The sequence below is a fragment of the Acartia tonsa genome, chromosome 11 (assembly GCF_053477335.1).
Source record: "Acartia tonsa isolate MP-2025a chromosome 11, ASM5347733v1, whole genome shotgun sequence".
NCBI lineage: Eukaryota > Metazoa > Arthropoda > Copepoda > Calanoida > Acartiidae > Acartia > Acartia tonsa.
This window is the reverse complement of record NC_137270.1, coordinates 4768578-4794005: the sequence shown is the minus strand read 5'-3', so window position 1 is coordinate 4794005 and position 25428 is coordinate 4768578. Positions and strand designations below refer to the sequence as shown.

Sequence of the window (25428 nt, the reverse complement as noted above, 5' to 3'; positions counted from 1 at the left end):
GAGTGAAAGGGTTCATTATATTTCTTATTTGATCTTTGAAGAATACAAAAAAGTCTTATAAAAATGGTGGAGCATCAGGTGGTAACAAGTACAAGGATACCTATGTGACAAGAACAATTCATTGTAATTGGAATCAAACTTGGACACAGTATAACACATTGGATCCATGTGTATGGGTGGCCTGCCTATATCCACCAAAAGTAAGTAAACAAATGGTATAGAAGTGTTTATGTAACTGAAATATTGGCAATAAACAAAATAAATTTTGCTTTAACCCACAAGGTTACTGAAATTAATATAAAACACTAGTTTTTGTCCAGAAAAGCTTTTTCCCTTACATCTTCTATCCATAATGGATAGCTCTTATCATTATTAAAGGCAGATTTAAATTATCCTGTGGATTACAACAAGTATAAACTTATCACTTACTGACATATTTTAGTGGCATACCCTTACAGAGCTTCGCCTTTTTTTTACATTTATATTGTAATATTTACAATTAACATATTTTAGCCGCCAGCAGAGAATAACCTCCTAAGTACATGGCAAGGAGAGGCCACAGAATTTGGTGGGACAACCAACTTTACTTGTGCTTCAGAAAATTTATTCTTTGAACAAGACAAAGAGTTGGAAGCCTATGATTTGATTTGTCAAGAGGATGGCAATTTTACAAAGCCTGCTGTTTGGCCTAGATGTGTTGCAAGTAAGAAATATTATTATAAGAAATATTAGAATATAATAATAAATAAACTAATATCTAGGTGACTTGAATTTTTAAAGGTCATATTTTTCTGTACATACTTTATAAAGTTTTTTACTATGGCATCATCATATTGGGTCATTTCTAATGAAATTTCCTAGGGTTTCCTTAGGTTTACCTATGATTCAAGAGGTTCAAAATTCAAGTTAGGAATAATAAGCAAAGTCCTTAACTTTAACTTCTTTATTTAGGTGTTGATTGTGGAGAGCCTCCAGCAAAACCAGGAGCAGGAACCTGGGAGTGGAGTGGTAATTATTCCTATGGGACCCAAATATCATACACATGTGGACCCTATGGAAAGTTTTGTGATGAAGAAAGAAATTGTATTGAAGAAATGATAGGTAATTAAATGCTAATCAGTAACAATTCTGAACTCAACTATAAGGCTAGTAATGATACATAAAAAACAATTTTATGTTATAAAACAATCCTAAGATTCCTAAAAATATACAAATTTACATCTTTTTAATGAAATTGTGAGGAATTTTAAGGAACAAATATGGTGATTCCATGTCTTTGTGTTTAGTTGAATGTGGTTGGAACAAATCCTGGGTGCCTGATGTCCTTCCTTCCTGTGCAGCCAAAGCTTGCCCTGATATTCCCTTCCCTCCTAAGAAACTTGGATTGGTCTACAGCCCAGATGAGAGGAATAATATGACCTTAGTTTCAGGTATACTAAACCTTTATGAATACGAAAAATTTGAAAAAGTTTATTTGAAAATTAATCTTATATTTGACAATAAGATTGGTCAAAGTAAGATAGTTTCTAAAGAGTAATCGATAGTTAAATAAAAACCAAATCATTGGATTTCATTCTTTAATTTTGTAGTTCTTCAATTTTCAATAAACATATAGTTCTACCCCTTTTACACTTTTTCTAGAATTCACCAGGTATAATCCATCAATACCCATGAAGATTCCCTTTCCTGGACCCAGTCAATGTGAAAAGGGAAAGAAACTTATGATGGTTGGAAAAATCCTAGATAATAACCAGGTACCTGGCACTTTCTTCTAAGTAGATGCTTCTGCAGATTTTACTCTAGTAAACTCACAATTGAGAAAGATGTTAATCATAGAAATTGTATATAATTATAATGCTTAGAGCAATATATGTTGTTTAGATTGATTATAATTGTATATTTCAGCCGGTTCAATTAGTTCTGCAAGCTAAAAATGATCAAGAAGCATTCCATGTTAAAGTAAATATTGCAACTGAAGAAATCTCTAGATGGATGGAGTTAGTTGATGTAAGTAAAAATAATCAAATTGGTTGGCTATAAAATTTAATCAAATTTTTTTATTTGTCGGTTTAAAATGTTTTTTTTCAGTACTTCTTTTTCTTCATTGTAGTGTTACTTTTAGAATACAATGAAGTCTATTAACTCGTCCCCCCCCCCCCCCAATTCAATAATTTGAAATAATGTTCTTTTCTTAATTACAGGGTGTGCAAGAAGGATTAGTGACTGATGTCGGAACAACTATAGACTTTGGAGAACCTATTTTAATGATGTTAGTTTTTTTCATCAATATATTTCTCAATAAAAGTATCTACTCCATTATTAAAGTATACTTACTTAGATGGGACTGTAAATCACAACTATGTTAACTCATTTAATACTTCAAAAACATTCAGTGCTTTTATTTAATTTTGATTGGTAGCATGGCAGTTTTAAAACTTTTAAACCAATACTTTTAATCTAAAGAACCTGGGAAATTTAGTTTACACTAAAAAACAGTTCAATTGAAAACATTCTGAATTTTTCTAGTTTACGATGTGATGAGGATGGATTTTCTTTGAAATTAAATTCAGACCCAGCACTTCCACATTTTCTACATCAAATTCCTCTGGAAAACATCACCAATTTGTTAGTCTATGGTGGAATTGAATTGAGGTAAATAATTTAAATATATCTTTAGGTTCTAAAAGAATTTTAAGTAAGTTCTATGTGTACAAGCTTCTTTTTTATTTAATTCTTTTAGTTTTTTCTTTTGATTTTGGGAAACTGTGCATATTTATTAAAATGTATCTGTTAAGTTATGCTGGTTTTGGTGGTGAAAATATGGATCCTGCCCCTGGTATTGGTTTTAACATAACATATAGATGCGCAGATGGTAAGATACATAATTTTAATAAGTGAAAAAATGTTTCTTTGTTTATCTACTCATTATCTATTTTTTTTCTTTGATTTAGATCTATTTTAATCAGTCCTGGGTAGTAGTAGGGTATTTAAAACTAATTTTAGAATTATAGGATTTCAGATGAAGATTGTTTTTTATTGTGTTTCAAGCTGATTGAAAAAATGTGCAATTATTGTTAAATTTTTCTTTATTTTTTACTAACTTTTATTACAAATAGAAAACAATGTTGAAGTTTTTTTTTATTTGAAATTTGATGTTTGCCAGGAATGGTTTTTGATGCTGACTGGTTTGCCACACCATTTGTAATGATGACTTGTCAGGTTTGTTGATGAAGTTCATTATCTAAATTTAAATTCTTCTATCTCCTAGAATTTTACCAAATCCTAGGTATGATTTTTAATTAAACCTGTGCTCTAATCCTATATAGGAATCTGGTATATTTGATGCTCCTGATGATTGGGATCTATTTCAATGTGTTGTTCGTAAGTATTATGATTTGAAAAAGTTAATAAGAATTGGTTTTTTTGGCATCTTACTGTTGATAATAAGTAGATAAGGAGGTGCAAGACTGAAATGTTCCACAAAACATACAAGATAGTAGAAATAATTCCTGTTAAGTGAACCAAATTTTCATTTTTTCTAATAAATTATTGTTATTATAAAAAGCAAAAGAAACAAGTGCAGCATAATTTCAAAAACCTAAATATCTTATTTTTCATTTGATTCTTTTTTAGCAACAACAACTGAATGTTTTGATTGCACAAGTAAGTATATATTTTTATATTACATTATTCATAACTTACAATAACAAGCAGAAAGTGGAGCAATTAAACTACATACATTAGGTAGTTTTTTTTATGAATAAGCTTTATTATTTTTATAATAAATATTTTCACATTAAGTTTTCAACATAAAAAAAAATTATTATTTCTTTATTTCGTCTATTTTTTGATATTTAACTTAAGGATTCAGATTTTTAAAAATAAAACAAATTTAAACAGAGCAGAAACCTTTTTTAAAGCTTATCTCTTTTGTGTGAGGGAAACTTCGCTATGAAGCGCTTCTTTTACCAAAAAAAGAAAGCTTTAAAATTTTTACACATATATAACTTTTTACCAACAAATTAGGGATTATAACATCTTTTGTGGTTGGGTTAGAAAAGTTAATTTTCTTTTCGATCATATTGTAAATTAAAATACTTATTTATTTTAAGTTATAAATATTTCATATTTAATAAATAATTCAAACAGATTTTAATTTGTGTTTTTTTTAATTGAACTTTTTTTCAAAAGTCGTCGTCTAAGTTTTTGTAATAAAGAATATTTACTTTATCTTTCTACTAGCGGCTACGCCCCTAGGGGCACTTTAGAAGAGTCGAATTTTATATCCCAATTCATTATTTTAAATGTAAAAAGAAAAAGTAAAAAAAATATTGGGGAAGGTACCCCCCTCCCCTTTTTTTAGTTTAAATTTTTTTCTAGGGGCGATTTCTCTTGGGAGGGTGGTGGTACCCTCCCCAAAAATAGTTATAAACCTTCCTGGGACCTATGAGAAACTACCCTGTTAAAGAGAACCCGATCGGTTTAGTGGTTAGCGATATCCTTCGGTACAAACACACAGACAAACAGACAGCCTGTTACTTTAGTATAAGGATAAATTCTTAATGTCCCAGGATGTCTGCCTGTCTTTCTGTTTGGAACCCAGTAAAAGTGTCTGACTATGACGTCAGAAAAAACTATAATTAACCAATGAGAGACCGCTATATATTTTACCATTGGTCAATTACAGTAAATACTGGCTTCTCATTGGTTAATTGTTATTTTTTTCTGACGTCATAGTTCGACACTTTTACGAGGTTCTTCTGTTTGCAATCTTAAGGTAGTTTAGGTGTATGATTTTAAGACTAGCAAAGACACAGTGGTAAAGTGAAAAGACAACGGCCTATAAATTGATGTACATCTCCAATATTGATAAACAAAATTACCCCTTCTGTAGATTATAATTAGTGGCTAAAACGCTTGAACACTCAACTTATATAATGAATTAACCAAACAAAAAATCATTAAAGTCCCTAAAGTTGTTAAGCCAATTAATTAAAAATGTTATAATAAGACTTTAATTACTAGTGTAATAAACAGCCCATTGTCTCCTCTCTATCTGGGTCCTTTCACTATCTGATGTTCATTCAAAACATTTAAAAACTGTTTTAGTAGTAAAACAAATAGCAGAACGTACAGATCATGCCCGCACACTGTTTTAAGCGACATAAGAAGGCCTACAAATAATCTGGAATAGCCAAAAATCAATAATTCATAATTATCTTGCAGTGCAGAGAAATGCGCGAAAAAGACCTATTTTACGCATTTTTTCTTAAGTGAAGCTTTCCCTGTGCATAATTGGATCTTGTCTATTTCAGATTATTTGTTTGCCTTCTTATGCCGCTTAAAATGGTGTGCGGGTATGATCCGTACGTTCAGCCGTTTGGCAGCTAGCAGCCTTTAAAATTCATAGATTTTTGGAAATATTGCTTACCAGAAATATTTTACCGTGAACTGCAGTAGATCCGATAAAACTACTGTTGCTCCTGAAAACTGTCTCAATCTTCTAAAAAATATTAATTTACCTGTTCCCATGCAAGAGTTGCAAAAATCAAACTTAGATGATTAAAGACATCGCCATGTGCCAACCAATCACTTTTACATAAAATACATTAATTTACAGTTAAAAAGGTGAAATTTTGATAATAACAAGAACAACTTTGCTTATTCTAGCACAGCAGCTATGTGTAAGTTAAAACCAAACAGTAAAATGTAATACAGTAAATTTAATTTTCACAGTGCTGATAAAGTCCATTCTTATCAACACATACCTGAGATGCTGTATACACCCCCAAGGTTAAACTTTTCAAATTAAGTAGGACATCCGCAATGCCTAAACTCATATATTAGAAATCTAAAATATTTAGTTTTAACAATTAGTTATTACAGTTATACGTTTAACATTAGTTTTATTGTGTAATAAACAGTCCAAAATCCACTTCCTCACTGCATCTATGCATATGAAATGACAGACATAGGGATAAATGTTAATTATAGAATAGCTAGGCAATTAAGAAAATAAAATGTATAAAAATGACTAGATTTATTTTGTAGGATAGTTTAACAAAGGATTATTGGATATGATATTTTCAAGAAAATATTTTTTTTTTTAATCAGAGATAAAAAATGTAAAAGAGAGATTGATTTTTTTATTATGATTACAATTGTGTTGATTTTTATTACTGATTATAAAAAAAATAAATAGAATAAATAAATAAATAATTAATTAAACAGGGTGGTGAAAAATAAATATATAATTTATAAAAAAAAAACTATTATAATACTGAAAATGTCTTTATTTGGATTACAATAATGTATAATGGTTTACCCTGCTCCAAAATTGGTTAAAATTAAAGGTATTCAATTAAAGTCATTTATCGCAGCATATTATAGACAGCTTTCCACGGAAAATTAAAAAAAAATAACTAGATAAAGCCTCTCGGGGCTAACTAATATGGTAATAATTTTAGGTTTTTACTTTATTACTTGTGGAAAGTTGTCTGTAATACGATACGATACATGCTTTTTCAGTATTGCTCAGAACCAGTTCTAATCCAGCGGACATAAATCGGTTTGAAAGCTATACTGAAAATAATATTCTTTAAAATTTTTGCATTTTTACTATAAAAATTCTTCATGGTTCGACCATGGCCGAAGAACTCATAAACACAATTGTATTAAAATGCTTCTTCTTAAGACTAAATTAAATATTAAAAACATATTAAAAAAAAAAACAATTATATACAGGGTCGTGTAAACTTCATAATTTCTATGAAAAATTACATTGTTTAAAACAATATTGCAAAAATTACATTTTAAAGACCCTGTATATCTTTTTTAATTGAAATAGCCTGTCCCATTTTTATTAAAAGCTCACACCATAATTGAGATACAAACTACCCCCACTAAAAAAGTAAACTTGAACTTAGGGGCAAAAAAGTTGGTGGTACTTTTTTATAAAAAAAAATATGACAGGCGAATTTAGGTACTTTTACATTAACTGAAACTTTTTTCAAGTTAAAAGATTTTTTACATGTAAAAACCTAAATATAACTACATTGCATTTTTGTTCTTTTTGATTTATTAATAGTTAAATATATATTTTTAAAGACTAGAATTTTTCTTTTGTTAAATGCCCTTTTTAGAGATATTACAATTGCATTGTTTTTTAAAATTAATAAAAATGCCTTTTACAAAAAATCAATTTAAAAACTTTAAAATATTGAGAGGAAATATTTAACTTTTATATTACTTATTTGGATTGTGAAATGTTTTTATATTAATTTTTATTTTGTACTATAACAAAACATTTCATCAGGGAAAAAAACCTTCATTTTTCTAAACTGCAGGACTTTACTAAAATTAATCTTCATATGCTCACAACTTCTTTTTCTAAATTTTTGTAGTTGAAAGCCGCACTATGCGCTTTTGATTAAGTTGCAAACTAAAATTTAAAAAAAAACAAATTTTGTAATTAGTATTGACTAATTATTAAAATAAGATTTTAACATTTATTGTCTTTACATGAAGGGATACTAAAATTAATCAAAATTTTAAAACATAAATAAAGCTAGAAGGATTAGAAATAAGATTTTCTTTAAAATATTGAAAAAAATATATTTAGATTTTAGTTGGCAACTTAATCCATAGCGCAGAGTGCGGCATTTAACTAAAAAAAAACTAGAAAGAGAGGTTGTTAGCATCTTAAGATTGTTCTGTGGAGTGCAGCAACTCTAGTATCTTCTTCTCCTTCTGACATGTTCTTCACCCTCTGCTGGGATTTTCTTTGGTGGCTTCATGATTTCCTAAAAATAAGAATAATTAGTCATAACAGTGGTTGCCTTGTAATATTTGTCTTACTTATATGGCCTGTATGAAAACAATGTGTGAATACACATTAAAGGAAGCCTGCAAGAAATACCCCGCTTTAACTGCTGAAAGACTGCCACAAGTAGAGCAAATACCCCAAATTTGAAGCCTTCAGCTTCTATAACAAAAAAGTTCTAGGCGTTTTAAAATGACATTTTATGTACAATGAAAATTTTGAAAGAATTGCAATGCTCATGTTGAAAACTTTGAAATTAAACTACGTGGCCTAGAAACAAAATTATAAGCTTATTTTTGTCATAAATTTAGGTTTCCAGTAACTAATTATATTTTTACAATAAAAATGCCCATTTTTATAGTCAAAATCATTAAAAAAAATTAAGTTTTACTTGCGTTGTACCGAATGTACTGTAGCCAATCAGAAGGCTGAATCAGCTTAACAACCAATCACAGCTAAGCTTGAATTAGTTTACCCCTTTGTTTCCGCTATGATTTTCGTTTAAAAATGCAATTTAAATCGAATTTTTTCCATAGATTTTGACTATGAAATGTGGTGTTTTTATTGTAAAAATGTAATTGGTTACAGGCAATCTAAGTTTCTGACAAAGATAATGTTATAATTTTGTGTCTAAGCGACATAATTTAATATTGTTTTTTCTTTTATGAGCATTGGAAATCTTTCTAAAATTCCATTGTACATAAAATGCTATTTTGAAATGCCTAGAACTTTTTTGTTATTGAACTTTAAGGCTTTAAATTTGGGGTAATGGGTCTTCTTGTGGCAGTCTTTCAGCAGTTAAAGCGTGTTATTTCTTGCAGGCTTCCTTTAATGCACACTTAATACTTCTTAGGAAACTGCCATTTGGGTAGAAAAATTTCACATAAATTAACCATATCAATAAAATTAGTAAATGTATATAATAATCATTTGATTCATTTATTATTGTTGTCATTTTATGTATGTAAACCCAAGAATAATAAATCTCATCTAAATTTATTATATAACATTTTTTTGATTTTGTTGCGAAGCTTTGCTTAATACATGGTGACTAATCATCCTAGGAATTACTGAAATGAAATCGATAGGACAATTCTATCATGCCGAAATAAAACCTGAGATATTTTTAAGTATATGAAAAAAGTTTGTCAAACATACATTAATATCTTCTCTGAAAAGTGAGTAGAGGATTTTGGACTCGCTTGAATGTAGAAGGTCTTTGTATTCGGCAGTGGCTGGGTATCTAAAACATAGTTGTTCTTGTTAATTCAATTATTTTTACAATTCTTTGCTATTACACTATCCATGCTTTACTTATAACGTTGACAATTCACAATATCTATCAATTCACCGTCTATCTATTTAGACATGTATCCATCATTAAGTCCATTTGTCTGATTATATACCTATCTATATGTATGTCTTTCGGGCTATCTTAATACCCATACATCAGTCAGTAAGTCTTGCTATCTATATGTCTTTCCTTCTACTTATCTGTCTTTTTATCTATCTATCTGTCTTCCCATCAATCCATCTGTCATTTCATCCATACATCTATATTTCACCTATCTGTCCATCAATCTTTATCTATTTTTAAACCCTCTATCTTTTACCTATTTATCCATATGTATTTCATTCTATCTATCTGTCTTTACATCTATCCATCTGTCTTTCATTCTATCTATCTGTTTTACCATTTATCTATCCATTTGTTTTTCCATCTCTATATATATTGTTCTATCAACTAATACATTTTTTTTTATATTATATCTATCTCTCTTTCAACTACTTATCTTTCTGTCTTTCCATCTAATTTTACATCTTTCCATCTATCTATATATGTATCCATCTGTGTTTCCATCAATCTATTCAGTTAACTTTCTATTGGAGCTCTGTACCTGGAAGGAATATACACCGCAGGAGTGGCCACTTCTATTTCTGGAGCCGGAGTAGTGGGCTGCACCTGCAAAATTAAAGTGATGAGTTTATCTTAAATAACTTATCCAGAAATGTGCAAAAAGGGGCTGGAGTATTATTCATCTATACATTACTTATACCTAACATACCTCTTGTTGTCTTTACTACAGTGCTCTAAAGCTCACACCCCTTCATAAAACCCTGTGCTCACCACCGGATCTATCCCAGAACCCATATATCATTCGCCTGTTATAGCAGCATTCGGTGAATTTTTAGTAGCGAAGCTACTATATATTTCTCTTTGTCTGTCCCTCCGTCCGTCAGTAAATCCGTCACGCTATAGAGGGAATGTGATTTTCTCGGTGCTACCTAAACTTTTAATTTTAATATTCACAGAAAGATGTTTATAATACGATGCGATAAATAGCAATTTATAATATTGTTTAGAACTTCTAGAAATAGAAAAGCAACGAAAGAATTACATATCATGTACCTGGACGACTTTTTTCGATTTTCTGAGAACCAGTTTTCTGCCAGACTCACCCCTGTAACAAACATTTTAAAAGTAAAAGGAATTCATTAGAAGGGGCAATTGGATATTTACTTTGTGGAGAGATGACCTACTCCCTCCCACACAAAACAGCTTACAGCACAACAAGTACCAATCACAAGGCACGGCAGCTCAGCATCCAGCATCCACCATCAGCTGAGCGTTCCATGGAAGCCTCATGAATCAGCCCTGTGGCTTTGTGATGCCAACAACAAATAAGCCACGGCTAAGAGCTAAAAGTTCAATTCAGCCGCGCGATCTCCTTAGCTACCATAACCTCAGTCACTCAATAAGCCTTAACCTCTTCTAGGAAACCTTGGGACGCAGCTAAACTTTTTCCATGCTCCTTAGACAACGCTAACTCACAAGTCGCGACTAATATGGCGCATTTGCCAATCTAAGTTTCTTTAGAGGAAGAATTAGCCACATTCAAACACTTTCAGCTAAGGTTAAAAATGTCTTTAAATGCCTATAAATAGAATAGGAATATCTATTCTTTCATCTATCCAAATGGTTGTGCATCTATCTATTACTAATAAATCATCTGTCCATCTATTTATACATCTATTCATCTAACTATTTAATTGCATACCTTTGAGAGATATTGGGATTAACTCTATTAAATGTGCAGTATGAAAATTAATTACATTTCTTTGAATTAGTGACTTCAACTTGTAGTAGCGAAGCTACTCTATAATTCACTTTTTCTGTTCGTCAGTTCATTAGTCACTCCGTAACGCTATTGAAGAAATGTGCTTTTCTCTGCTTTTTTTAAAATATAGACAGCTGATATTTTTAATGACATATGCTCATATAATCTACACATTGTTTTTATCCGTCTGTCTGTTGTTAATGCTTCAAAAGATGTAAACTGTTATTTTTTAAGGTATTGAGAATTTCTTGGAGTTTTGCCATATTCTTACTCTTTTTTCATTGTATGAGAACTGAACATCTGATTCATAAATCACTCTGTCTGTTTGTATTGTATTATTGTATTATCTTTTTTCTATTTTTTGCTACATATGGATGTTGTCATCCTTGTTTACTTGTAAAGAACAGTCCAATATGGAAACCAACATATTATAGAAAATTACCATATAAAAAAATTGTAAATTTTGTCTCTACAAAGATTCATATAATTTACAAAAAGTATTTAATTGTTGGTTTATTAGTCTGTAATGCTGAATCCTTTAGCCCCCCCCCCCCCCCTCAATTCTCTATTCATAAACAGTTTTCCCCTTTTTAATGATTCACTTGGTCATTTCACAAAAACCTTTCTCAAAGCCACCAAGCCCCCTTCACCCCTTCAATTAAAATCTTTAATAAAATAAACACATATCCATGTGGGCTTTTCTGACTTTTCCTTAACCTAACTTTACCTAAATTAACTATAAGAATATGTATTTTTAAAGTTTGATTGTGGTCCAACTGCAAAAAAAACTATTTCAAACTGCTAACATTTTCCTGAAAGGTCTTTGGATAGTTGACTGATGGCGCCTAGAGCCAGCTGCCTGGAACCTGGCGGTAGCCTGTGGCCTGGAGACATCTCCCTGGAATCTGGGTCTAAATATATAAAGAAAAAAACAAGATGTATTTAAATATTAAAAAAAGAATGCACAATAAAATAAGATAAGTTTGAATTAAAAGCCTTATATATTTACAGACAAATATACCCAAAAGAACAATAAAAAATGGCCAAGATACGACAATAAGACACATGTACATCACATTCAATTGAAATAGAAACATCAAATCCTCATATAAAACCGTTAAACCGAAATTGTTCTCCTTTACAGTGTAGCTTGACAAAAAATTCCACGACCAAGTGCCACTAGGCGGAACTTACAAAAAAATATGACTTGTGGTTGGAAGCCAAACACTAAGTTATACCTTGTATGGGCAATTGTCTTGGCTTCTCTTTGTGGGGCAGGCTGCGGCTGAGAATATGCGGGTTGGCGTTGTGAGTAGGCGGGTTGCGGCTGCGAATACGCGGGCTGCGGAGTTTCATCGTAAATAGGATCTCCCTGTAGAAATAACAACAATTACGGTAAAAACTTATAAAACCACCAAACATTCCATATGACTGTCTACATATTTATATATCCCTAAAATGAATTAATTAAATGTGAATTGATTATCCTCCTAATATTTCCACATGTCTGTCGGTCTGCCTGTAAGCTCGTGTTAAAATATGACTGTTACATAGTTAATTTAGTTAATTTGGCCATATATCCGTCTTAGTATTAGTTCTAATGTCTGTCTGTTTATCCATAGATCAGTATGTCCGTTTATTCATCAATCTCTCCTAACGTCTACTTTGTTGTCAACCAATTAAATAGTTGTCTATGTCTGTCTAACTCTCTATCTATCTAAATAATGTCCGTTTGTCTGGCGGTCTGTAATTCTGGCGGTCAGTCTGTCTATACCTGATATTCAACATTAGCTATATATCCACTTGTAGCGTCCAACACTTTATACCTCACTATTTGTCTAAAAAAAAAAAAAAATATAACAAGGGTGACAACATCCTTAAAACAAAGCTCAAAAAATTAAAATAATAAATAAAGAACAAACGAGGTATTACTCTTATAGAGTGTCAGAACATAGTAAGCAGAATATGAATTTGTAAGTCTAAAAAATGTGTACATAAATTTGTTTTAAAATTGCATAAATAAAGGATATAGAAAAAGAACATACTTTCATTTTTATGATTTGAAGTACATGAAAATATGATGCAACATCCAAGTAATAATTATTTTACTTAATTTACCTTCGTCCATCGGGCAGCATAACTTCATATTCTCCCTCCGTGTGGTAATCATTTCTAAACAGATAGATCAATTAAAGCAAAATAACACACGTGACATGACCTACATATACTTTGTCCCGATTTTGTATTGGGTCTTTGAAATCAGCTAATAGAGTCAGGAATATAAACAGAGCCGAGTCCCTAAAAAGAAAGCATTTTGCTAGCAGGGACAGGTAGTTGTTTAAATAATATATCTTTACTTATACATTTATTAGAATAATAAAGAATAAGTTGAGAATGGCTGCGTAGAGACTGTATTATTTATTAATTTTTGAACAGATAGATTAATAAAGGATAAGTTGGGATAAACTGTTATTTTTGATAGATTTCTACATCGTGATAAACCATCATTTTTACGTTTGTTATGGTTTTACTTTAAGGGGGAGGATATTTTAAATCGATGTACTAACATTTTTATACTTAACCATAGTGATGTATCGCCTAATAGTGCTTGGATTAACTACTTCAAAGGACAACAACATCACATTTTGTGTTATGTTTAACTATCCTTTATAAAACATGTTTGTAAAAAAAAAGGAAAAAAGGCAAAACTAATTTTGGGAAGGTAATTTTTTCTCTAGGCGATTTTCTTGAAAGGGTTGTTGCAGCTTCCTCAAAATAGTTATAAACCAGGACCTATAAGAAGCTACTATGTAAAGTAGAACCATATCGGTTCAGTTGTTTAGCCTTAACCTTTACTACACATACCCAATTTAAGAAACTACAGTAGTGAAAGAGTTAAGTTAACTGTAAATAAAAATAATCACAAAACCTAGTACTATAGTAGGCCAAAGTACTTTTACTGTTTTATATTGTGACGAAATAACATACGAACGGACATACTCTCCCTATAGAATAGCTGCGCTACTAAAAAGAAAACCACTAAATAATTTAACGGAACGCCCTGACTTTACCAGTGGAAGGGATAGGTCATCATAATCTTTTCCGCGAATAAAAATATTTTTTTTGTTGAATCTAGAGATCTCTAGGGACACTTGTTGAAAGGGGGGGGGGGGTGCTTTCATCGACCCTCCATTTTAAGTTTTAAAGCGAAAAGTTTAGGGGTGGAGTAATTTTTCGAACAAGGCGATTCCTCTTAAGAATATGGAGGTACCTTTCCCTAAAAAGTTATATATATCTTCTGGACTTATCAGAAGCTTCACAGAAAAGGAGAACCATTTAGGTCTAGCGGTTACCAAGATCCTTAGCTAAAGAGAGATAGACACACAGACAAACTGTGCCAACGCCCCTGGCATCTAGTGATAGGAAAAGCAGAAAAATACCCGAAAACCATTTAGGGACCTCTGTGAAGCTTCCATAGAATTTAGAACTCAATCGGTTCATTTGTAATCGAAATCTTAAGATACAGAATAAGATATTAATTACTACTTTAAATAATATGATTATGCTTTTTTACCCAAGTATCTTATCCCTCTCTCTGATATAAAATGATTGAGAATTCTTTAAAAGTAATAAAATTTAAATTAAAATTGATTGTGTTGAAAATTTATGATTAAAATAAAGCAATTTAATTATAGGAAAGAAATAAAAATTATTTATGTATATAAGAATAACAAAATTCATAAGCGCGAAACTCTTAAATCAGACAGAAGGACAAACGAACAAACTCTCTTGTAGAGTGTAAGAAATTAACAGAAAAAAACATTGAAGGTAAGTCTAAACAAAATTGTATGTAGATTTGCAAAATTGCGTAAATACTGGATACAGTAAAAAGGGAAGACTTTAATTTTTAGGATTTAATTTTATAAATACCTAGCTTATAATATTGTACCTTGTTGTCCTAGGAATTATTCTTCCAAAATTCTACCTATAAGAAGCTTCAAGTGTACAGGAAATCCTGCGGTTAGTAAGACTTTTAAATAACAAGGTAGGCAACATCCTTAAAAGCGAAGCACTGAAACGGTAGGACAAACGGACATTAACAAATGTATAAGAGTCAAAGCAAAATTGTAAGTAAATTTGTTGAAAAACTGCGTGATTCAGGATAATGTTTATGGACATACTAACATTTTTAGGACTTGATTATAGAGTTGCTTCGCTGATTACATTATACTTTGTTGTCCCAGGAATCAATATACCAAAAATCAGATCAATCGGATGATTAGATCACATAAAAATTTGTTGTTAAAAAAGTAAAAAAACCAACTTGTTTAAAATGAACGTACGGACATTTTGGTGATGATTATAGAGTTGCTACGCTTTCTAAATCGTACCTAACTATTAAAGGAATCACCATGCAAAATTTGAAATCTATAGGACAATTCTAACATGCCTAGATTAACGAAAAAAGCTATCCGTTACGGACGTACGGACGGACCGACCCCAATTATAGAAAAGCTTTGCTTTTAATAAGAATCAATAATAAAAATAATAAAGATTAATGAAATAAAAACTGACCAGTTTACAATCTGTTATAATAATGGATATAGTATACATGGATATATTAACAGGGGAAAATTTGTCGTTAAATTAGGATGCTCATATGGACCTCATTTATTGGTCAGTTCGTTTAACAGTAGAAGGGGAGAGAATGGGGTAAGGGGAGTTTAGTTATTTAGCTAGCTATAAATACTTATTAGAGTACATAAAAATCTGGTGCAACATCCAAGTAATTATATATTAATTGTTATAATTTAAATTGATTACAATGAACAAGATGAATTTTAAGTACAATCTAATAAACAAGGATGAAAATATTCATTGAAGTGAAGCACAAAAAAATCAAGGATTTTTATAAAAATATTTGTTTATGTCTTTAGAAGCGTGACCGACAGACAAATGTACAAAATAATTTTAGACTAGATGTGCATCTGTGAACCTAGAATTTGCTATTGTCTAACTTTAATTGCAGCCAAAATTACATTTATCCCATAGCGTTAGGGACTGACTGGCGGAAGGACAAAGAGAAAATATAGAGGAGTTTCGATGAACACAGTAATAGTGTCTGACTGATTATGACGTAACAAAAAAATAGCCAATGAGAGGCCACTATAAATTTTACCATTGGTCAATAACGGCTTTTCATTGGCTAATTTTTTTGTTACGTCATAATTAGTCAGACACTATTACTGTGTTCAGTTTCGATACTAAAAAGTACGAATGTTACCATGAGTAGCGCAACAATTTCAATGGAAAAACAATATAATGGTGAAAAAATTCTTCAGCAGCTTTTTCAATAAACTAAATGTAAAGCTCAAATGACTTCAATTTTAAAAAAGGTGTTAAAATCTCTTACATCCCCCCCCCCCACCCCCACCTTTATTTTTTTAAAGAAAAAGTGAGAAAAAATTTTGTTGTTGTTGAATGGGCAATTCTCTTAGGGTGTTGATGGTTCCTTCGCCAAAAATAGTTATAAATCTTCCCAGGACCCGTAAAGGAGAACTATATCAGTTCATTTGTTAGAGAGATCCTTCATTACATACAGTGCCTTCAAAGGTGCTTTGACTTTAGTGTCAGAACCTAAATTGGGACATAGTGCATTTCATTACCCTAGGTTAGGTAACTTCATTTCACTTTTCAATAAAATCTAAAATGCAGCGGTTTTTGAGAAAATTAAATTTGAAAATTTCAAGTTCAATTTTCACCCACTAGGAGTTACCGCATAATCATGACAAGAAAAGCAAAGATTATTTATTTAAAATTTTGAACAACTTTGCTTTTATAAAGTTCTTCATAAAACCACTCCTGAAGTGAGTTAATTAATGGCCATTTTTATCAATTGCTTTGCTAATGTCACGGAAATTCAGCCTTAAATAAATCATATATAGAGAGGTTTTATGACTGACTTTATAAAAGTAAAGTTGTTCAAAATTTTAAATAACTAATCTTTGCTTTTCTTGTCATGATTATGCGGTAACTCCTATTGGGTAAAAATTGAACTTGAAATTTTTAAATCTAATTTTCTCAAAAACCGCTGCATTTTAGATTTTATTGAAAAGTGAAATGAAGTTACCTAACCTAGGGTAATGAAATGCACTATGTCCCAATTTAGGTTCTGACACTAAAGTCAAAGCACCTTCGAAGGCACTGTGTACAGTCAGATATACACATACATACATAGACACCCTGTTACTTTTATTTTATATGTTTTAAAATGCAACAATTTGAATAAAATCGTATAGGCTAATCTGCAATGATTATCAAATAAAGTTTGTAATTCTAATTTATTGAACTAGGAATTAAAGCTTAACTTTGTGCCTTGCAATACAACGAATATTGTAAAATAGCAAAAATTTCAAAGCAAATTAATAGAAATATGGGGTATAGTCCCTTTCGTGGCAACGCTCCTTAAGGGGAGATGTTCGTTTTTTTCACAGGAGCTTTTCTCCTATTTTTAGCCCCTGCGGGGGGCTCTAACCCTGAGGGGCAATCACCTAACCCAATATAACCTAACCTTACCTAAAATAACCTATCAAAAGTCATTTTAACAATACGACGAATCGCCCCTTAAGGGGCGTTGCCACGAAAGGGACTATTCCCGAAATATGCAATATTTAAATATCTAGATTCCTATGGCAATAAGGCACTATGTCCGTTATTTCCCTTTAATTAGCAAAAACCAGTTCAGCTATTTTGAACAGATTATAGATAATATAATAAACATGTTGTTTTTACCTGATATTTCTTAGTTATAAAGTAGCAACGCTAACACTTTATTTCAAAGTGGTCTTTCCTTCCTGAAAATCTCAAAGAAAATAAATTCATTCTTTGTGACTGTTACGTTAGTCAGACTGTTTAAATTTATTTTTTAATGAATTAAGCCTTTAGCTATATTATAAGAAAAACAGAGGTGGGACAACGAAAGGAAAATGTAGCTTTCCATTAATAATATTAAGAAATATCCTATTGAAGTAAAGTTGCAAAAAAAAAATATTTTACTCTGTTGAGTTTCTATTTTTTCACTTTTGTCAAGAAATTGGAGGGAGAGGACATTGGACTGTAAATCATATACTGGTACCAACAGTTTTAAAATCAGGATTTTCTTAGATTGGTTGGTTTAAACTAACACTTTCTAAACATTTATATTACTGTTTTTTACTTCAATAAGGGGTGATTTTGTTTATCATAATTGTTGATGTACAAAAATTATCCATATTTTCTTATCCTCTAAGAATTTCCAAGAATTGTCAACTAAAAATTGTAAATTAAAAACCAGTTTTGTAATCCCGGGTTTCAATCATATATTTTTTTTAATATCCGCGAAAAAGTTTTAACTATTCGAGTGTCCTATTAAATTATTCGTGAGAAGATTTTGATTAAAACTTTTGTCTTTTTTATTACTGTAATCACACTCATTTTATTCGGGAGCATAGCAACACTATAACTGAGGTCTGTACGTCTGTATGTCATTCTTTAACAAGAATAAGGAAAAAATTTGTTGTGATGATTTTTCTTCCTGAATCTTACCCAGGCTTCACTGTAAAGGAGAACCATAAAAGGCCCTGTGGTTAGCAATATCGAACATAGACAGAAATACTGTTTTCTTTTTGATTAACTAGTAGCTGCGCCCCTAGCCTCTAGAAGATTTGTATTTAAAATGGTAAAAAAAGATTAGAAAGGTATCCTAAATGGAGAAATCAAATGGTTCAGTGGTTGGTAAGATCGCTTAAGATACTTTTTTTTATCTTTTTCTACCCTTTTAAATACAAATCTCCTAGAGGCTAGGGGCGCAGCTTCTAGTTAATAAAAAAGAAACATTATTTCTGTCTATGTTCGATATTGCTAACCACAGGGCCTTTTATGGTTCTCATTTACAGTGAAGCCTAGGTAAAATTCAGGAAGAAAAATCATCACAACAAAATTTCTACTTACTCTTTTTAAAGAATGTCAAACACACGTACAGACATCAGTTATAGTGTGGCTATACAGAAAAAATGATACTTTACATAATAAGATATAATCACATTAATTTTCTGTAGATTTTATAAACTCTAACTCGGGTCAAATAATTCTTAAACTGTTTGTTTGTACCAATCAATTAATATATAAAAAAGTACCCAAAAAAACTTTTAGACAAAATATGGTAAGAGCAATATCCCCCCCCCCCCCCCTACAATAATGATATTTTTGGTTTGTAACATCTAATAAGAACTGCAAATAAAACAGGTGTTTCTCTAAAATGAACTAAAAACGTCCTTGTTAACTCATCACTTAATTTCTTACTGTGTTTTTCAATTCAATGTTGATCTGTCTGTCAGTAATGCAATTTAAAGTGTTGCTTTGAAACTGATTAACAACTGCTAAATTAGAACCAGTTCTCAGCCATACTGATAAAACATGCATAACATCGTAATACAGACAATTTTCCATGAATATTAAATGAAATTCATAAAACTTATACCAGTTTTGTAAGCCCGGGCCTTTGGCCCCTCGGGATAAACAAAACTAGTGGTACTCTTATGATTTTCTGTTTTAATATCCCTGGAAAGCTGTCTATAATACGAGGCGATAAATACCTATTAATATAACATTAAATTAAATAAATTTTAACATAACATGATAAGATTTAATTTTACGATGATTATTTTTTAAAAAGTTAAGTACTGTTTTAGATATTTAGTCAATATAAATTTGGAGTGATAGTTAAACAATCTTGTAAAAGGAAAAAAAATTTGATAATTATGTTCAAATTTACCTTATTGATTTGATCAGAAATTTTTAAGCTTATTTATACGTCTCAATAATACCTTAACATAAATATCTTTCTGTTCTTTTGTATGTAGCGAACTGGTTGTGTTTATATTTCCTACGCTATTTGCTGATATTTATAGACCCATGGTCAGTTTTAGATTTAGCTTGTGAAGTTGTACCCCCTTTATTCTTTTACTTTAATAACTGACCTTTCTTCTTCTTGTCCAAAGTCTTGGCCGGTGAGTTCATCCTTAACCCTGTACTGGAACTGATAACTCACTCCTCCATTGTCGTCGGACCTGAACAATATTAAACAATAAGTTTGAGACGACTAGCGGTACAATAATGAACTAAACTCTGTATCAGACAAGTAAAAAAATTTTACTTTAGATATCTAAATATTCCGCTACAAAAAAAAACTAAATCTATACCATAAAATAAAAGCTTGCAACGTTGCATAGTTAGTCAGGGAAATGGGGTATTCCTGTCCAGTTTTTTGTTTAGGAATGAATATTTCTTACCCTCGTGAATAAATGATGACCAATATTCATTCCTAAACAAAAAACTGGACAGGAATATCATTCTCATTTAAACAAAAAACTCATTTTTTTATGCTAAAATGTGGTTTAATTTTGGTTTTTAATTTTCATTTATTTCCCGGCTATGATCATTTATATCCCTGATATCAAGTTTCTTTTAATAATTGATAAAAATTCTAAAATCTTCCAAAAAAAAAATTTAAAATCTTCTAAAAATGTCTACCTCCGGGAAATAAATGAATATTTACATCCACTATTTAAGGGGTTGTTTATATGGGAATGAAGCTTTTTAGAAAATACGTTGTGTGTATAAGAGATATTGATTTATGCTAGAAACCTATATCTACTATAAAATTGATCAATTATGACAAGTCCTTTTCTTTTGCTCAGAGTGTAAACGCTTATTCAGGAGAATATGGTTTCGAACTTCAAAAGAAATGCTTTGGCCATAAAACAGGCATAATTGAGAAATGTATACAAAGACCATAATATCAAATTATGGAAATTTAGAAAACTGCTTTGATCCCTAATTAAAAAGAACTAATTTAATACTATAAACAGTTAGAACTTTCAGAAAAAAAAGTTATCCAATCAAAATGTTTAATGAAAGATGTTTAGAATAGGCACAAAAAAGGAGGATTTGTATACTAGTTGTGCTGCTATAATCAGGGATAACACAATGGACGATAAATTGGTGTATATCCCCAATAATAATCAGCACATTTACTCCTTCTGTAGATTAGAATTAATGGTTTAAAAGTTTGAACATAACTGCTTTGGAAACCAACCAATCACAACTCAATGAAAAGCCAAAAGTTTCCGAGTCAACGAATAAGATAAATTGGTTAAAAACTTTGGGTATTAGTTTAATTTATAGACAAATGTCCTCTCCCTCCCTGGGTGTAATATAAACATTATAATTATGTGTATGTAAAATGTATTCATTTGATTAGTGTGCCTTCTTTTTGTTAGGGAAAAAAGGGACACTCTACGAGTCTACATACATCAATTTGTTAAATGCTTATTTTCAGGAAACTTTCAAAAGGTGGAAAATTTGTCCAGGGGCGATTTCTATTAAAATGGTGGAGGAACCATACCCCACAATAGATATAAACCATGTCAGTCCAGCTTTTAGTAAGGTCTGATATGGTTTCAGTTTCAGAGAGACGTGTGTAGCAAAAGATATCGGTAAACGCTGAACCGGTAGGGTTCATTTTTAGAGTAAAGCTTCGAATGGGTCATGTAATTGTTTAATAGAATTTTGGAAGGGTACTACTTTCAGGTATGGTCCCTTTCGTAACATCGCACCTTATGTGGCGATTCTTCGTATTTTTAACAGTAGCTTTTCTCCTATTTCTAGCCCCTGCGGGGGGCTCTAAACCTGCGGGGCCAATTACCTAACCCTGTGGGGCAATCACCTAACCCAATATAACCTAACCTAACCTAAAATAACATATAAAAAGCCATTTCAAAAATACGACGAATCGTCCCATGGGGCGATGTTACGAAAGGGACTATTCCCCTACTTTCTTCCTATTGGCTAAAATTACTGCCTGTAAAAATTACCTAAAATTGAAAGTGGATAGTTGACTTCCTCCCCTTCTATTAGGTGCCCCAAGAGGCTGCTAGGAACTTAGCCGCTAGTTGTAATACAAGAGCGTCCTCTTAAAAACGTTCAATCATCCAAGTTGTCTTTGGTAAAAACCCATTCTATCTTTATTCATATTTCAACCAGAGATAAAGGAATAGTTATTTCTTTCATCGTATTATAAACCGCTTTCCGTGGATATAGTATGTACAATCACTAGATTAAAACCAGTTTTTTAGCCCCGAGGTGCCGAAGGCACGGGCTAAAAAAATGGTTTTAATCTAATGATTGTACATTTCTATATTCGTAGAAAGCGGTTTATAATACGATGCTAGACATAGTTTTTTCGTATTGATGAGAACCGGTTCCTGTCCACCGGATTCGAATGAATACGAGAAAAAGTTATACTTTGTTTTCGGTTTACTAGCGGCTCTAGGGGCACTTGAGGTGGGAGGGGGAATTCGACTCCCCCCCCCCCCAGTTTCAATTTAAGTTTTTAAAAGAAAGAAAAATTGAGGGTTAGAGATTTTTTCGAAGGGCTTGTTAGATTGCTAAACGCAAGAAGACGTCCTCAAAATAAATAAAAAACGAACTAACTATACTTTTTTTCACAGATATATGTATAATTTAAAAGGCATCACAATAAGTCAAAACAAAATGGTTTTTGCCTCATTTGTTTGCCTTTGAACGTTTGCGTGCACATTACTGGCTGGGAGGTTTACTTACCCCCCCCCCCTCAACTACTTTTCCAGGGATCTGAAGGGATAAGATAATGACCGATAAATAAATTTACATCCCCAATGGTGATACATAAAATTACCTCTTCTTTAGATTACAATTAGTGGTTGAAACGTTTGGACACTCAACTAAATAAACCAGACAATCAAAATTCACTGGGATGATGGAGATACCCTGCACTAAAATAGTTGTAAACTTTTCCTTGGACCTATATAAAACTTCTCCGAATAAGAGAACCATATCGGTTCAGCAGTTAGCTAGCTCCTTCGCTACATACAGACAAAAGCTTACTACTAAATAGGATATGTCATATGACTTTGCATAAACACTTACAAATTAATAATAATTTTGATTCAAAGTAATAAAAAACATCTAATATTGCAAGCCCTACGTAAAAAGAAGCTGTTCTACTATTTGCATTTAATCTTGTTAAATTGAAGTAAAAAGCCTAAATCGTATTACTTTTTTGATAACAGGGTTAAAAGGATATGACAATGATTAAGATTTTTCTCAATTTTCATTTCTACAAAATGCAAGTTTAATTGAAATTTTTTCCAGTATGACCTCGAAACTGATTAATATCCGCTGGATTAGAACCGGATCTCAGGTATATTGAAAAATCATGCATAGCATCGTTTTACAGACAATTATCAAAATTATTAAAATTACAATAATTTGGGCCGAAGATTTTAATCTTTTTTTCATTTTACTATCCGCGAAAAGCTGTCTATAATACGAGCCGAAAATGAACTATTCTAGTTTATAATACATTATTTTTGCCCTTCTTTAATGCAGCTAAGTAAATGAAAATAATATGATTTTTACATTTTACATGAAATAAGACATGTTTTTCAATTACGGACTTGATAATTTAGAAAGGATAATTTTTGAAAGCAAATTATATTTTCTTTATACCCCTCTATGAATGAGCCTATTAATCAAAAACCTAATTTGAATCATATTAAAATTATTCTGCTTGTAGATTCATATTTTAACAGATCTACATATATTCAAACAGAATATGCCTAAAAACAAGTACCTAGTACTAATGCATAATGGATATAGATTTACTTAGATATTATTACAGGGGAAAATTGTCGTCCATTCAGGTTGCTAATGTACACATTATTTATTGGTCAGTTCGTTACATATACATTATATTCTGGTTTAGGATCCAAGTAATATTAAGTACATTGAATAAACTACATATGTATAAGTTTATAAGTAACGCAGCAATAACAAGATTTCTTTATTAGATGTAAATAGTATATAAGCAAATTTGGGGATCTACTGCAGTTCACGGTAAAATATTGCTAATAACGAATATTGCTAAAAATCTATGAATTTAAAAGGCAGCTAGCTGCCAAACGGCTGAACGTACACATCATGCCCGAACACTGTTTTAAGCGGCATAAGAAGGCCTACAAATAATCTGGAATAGCCATAGATCAATAATGCATAATTATCTCGCAGTGCAGAGAAATGCGCGAAAAAGGCCTATTTTACGCGCTTTTTCTTCAGTAAAGCTTTCCCTGTGCATCATTAGATCTAGGCTATTCCAGATTATTTGTAGGCCTTCTTATACCGCTTAAAATGGTGTGCGGGTATGATTTGTACGTTCAGCCGTTTGGCAGCTAGTAGCCTTTAAAATTCCTAGATTTTCAGCAATATTCGTTACCAGCAATATTTTACCGTGAACTGCAGTAGATCCAAATTTTGTAATTTTAATGAACATTGGGAACTAAATTATTTTGGTGGTCTCATTCATTTGCTCAAAAATTTTGAGTACTTTTATCAAATATTGATTTGTTGGTTCTAGCAATTTCCAAATTTAATAAGCTGAGAAAGAATTAGCTTTACCTTTACAAACCCTGGTATTTTTATATGGGCGTGCAAAAGAGGATTTCAACACCCCGCTAATGTAAAAATTTAAAATTTTGTCTTCTTTCTTCAGTTCCTTAAAGCTTTCGAACACAATTGTTCAAAATGGTACCCACTTCCATAGAGGTCCAAGGGGGGGGGGGAAGTGGGGATTATCCCCCCCCCCCTCCCCAAACAATACCCACCCCAAAATAATTAATTTAATACTAAATATTTAATAAAATTTAAATTACCCCCCCAAAAATTTTTACCCCGGGGGTAAATTTTGGGGGGGGGTAAACAAAATTTACCCCTGCCAACAGTTTCAGAGGGGGTAATTAACCCCCCGGGGTAAAAGATTCGGGGGGGCCATTTTACCCCCCCCCCAAAAAAAAAAAAGCTTTGTTATGTGAAAAATTTAATTTTTTAAATGATAGGATACAATTTAAATTAACATGTGTTATATTCTATTACATAAAGTAGTAAGACTTTTTTTGTCTGTCCTTTAAGACAGGTTTAAGGCTTTTTGTTTTAAATTTAAGTATCTGGGGGATTTAAGGCTATTTGTTTTCCCCCAAATCCCTTCTAACCTTTTGTATTCTAGTTTCTAGATGCTATCCACTTGTGAGCTGTATGTAATTAGGTTGTTTAGTTTAAAAGCCAAGATCTTGATAGCCTATTTAGTTCACAATTTAGGAAAGCTTTCTATAGGTCCAGTCATTTTTTAAATTATCATATTATCTTTATATATATTCTTATATATGTTTAGATAAACTTTTGGTAAATAGCAATTTAAAGGCATACGGATATACTTTAATCATGTAGAGTTGCTTTGCTGCGAGTAAAATGAACTTTTTCACTGCGGACAAATGGACAAATAGTTATCTGATATATTATCCCCGTCTTTGGGTAATGTTTGAGGGATGTTTTATGAAAGGGAAATATAAATCACTT

At 31.4% G+C, this 25428-nt stretch overlaps 2 protein-coding genes across 2 annotated transcripts in view; one reads left to right on the top strand and one right to left on the bottom strand.

Annotated features, from left to right (window-relative positions):
• The first annotated feature begins 9 nt into the window (after window positions 1-9).
• LOC145331818 (uncharacterized) lies at window positions 10-3759 on the top strand. The gene is made up of 12 exons (XM_080176667.1): window positions 10-200; window positions 514-703; window positions 952-1101; window positions 1287-1430; window positions 1642-1754; window positions 1906-2007; window positions 2202-2269; window positions 2527-2652; window positions 2796-2872; window positions 3164-3219; window positions 3327-3381; window positions 3634-3759. Exons 3-12 carry the CDS (start codon window positions 1095-1097, stop codon window positions 3705-3707), a joined length of 822 nt encoding a protein of 273 aa, XP_080032793.1. The 5' UTR covers window positions 10-200; window positions 514-703; window positions 952-1094; the 3' UTR covers window positions 3708-3759.
• Window positions 3760-6027: 2268 nt separating this feature from the next.
• The window catches only part of LOC145332071 (uncharacterized), a 93156-nt gene continuing 73755 nt past the window's right edge, over window positions 6028-25428 (bottom strand). The window contains exons 2-11 of the mRNA XM_080177000.1: window positions 19959-20048; window positions 13060-13113; window positions 12716-12779; window positions 12180-12313; window positions 11756-11852; window positions 10882-10907; window positions 10233-10284; window positions 9721-9785; window positions 8981-9065; window positions 6028-7802 (exon numbers count right to left, since the gene is read on the bottom strand). Coding sequence (XP_080033126.1) covers window positions 7731-7802; window positions 8981-9065; window positions 9721-9785; window positions 10233-10284; window positions 10882-10907; window positions 11756-11852; window positions 12180-12313; window positions 12716-12779; window positions 13060-13113; window positions 19959-20048 — 739 coding nt within the window. The 3' untranslated portion in view covers window positions 6028-7730. The remainder of the gene's footprint in view (window positions 7803-8980; window positions 9066-9720; window positions 9786-10232; window positions 10285-10881; window positions 10908-11755; window positions 11853-12179; window positions 12314-12715; window positions 12780-13059; window positions 13114-19958; window positions 20049-25428) is intronic.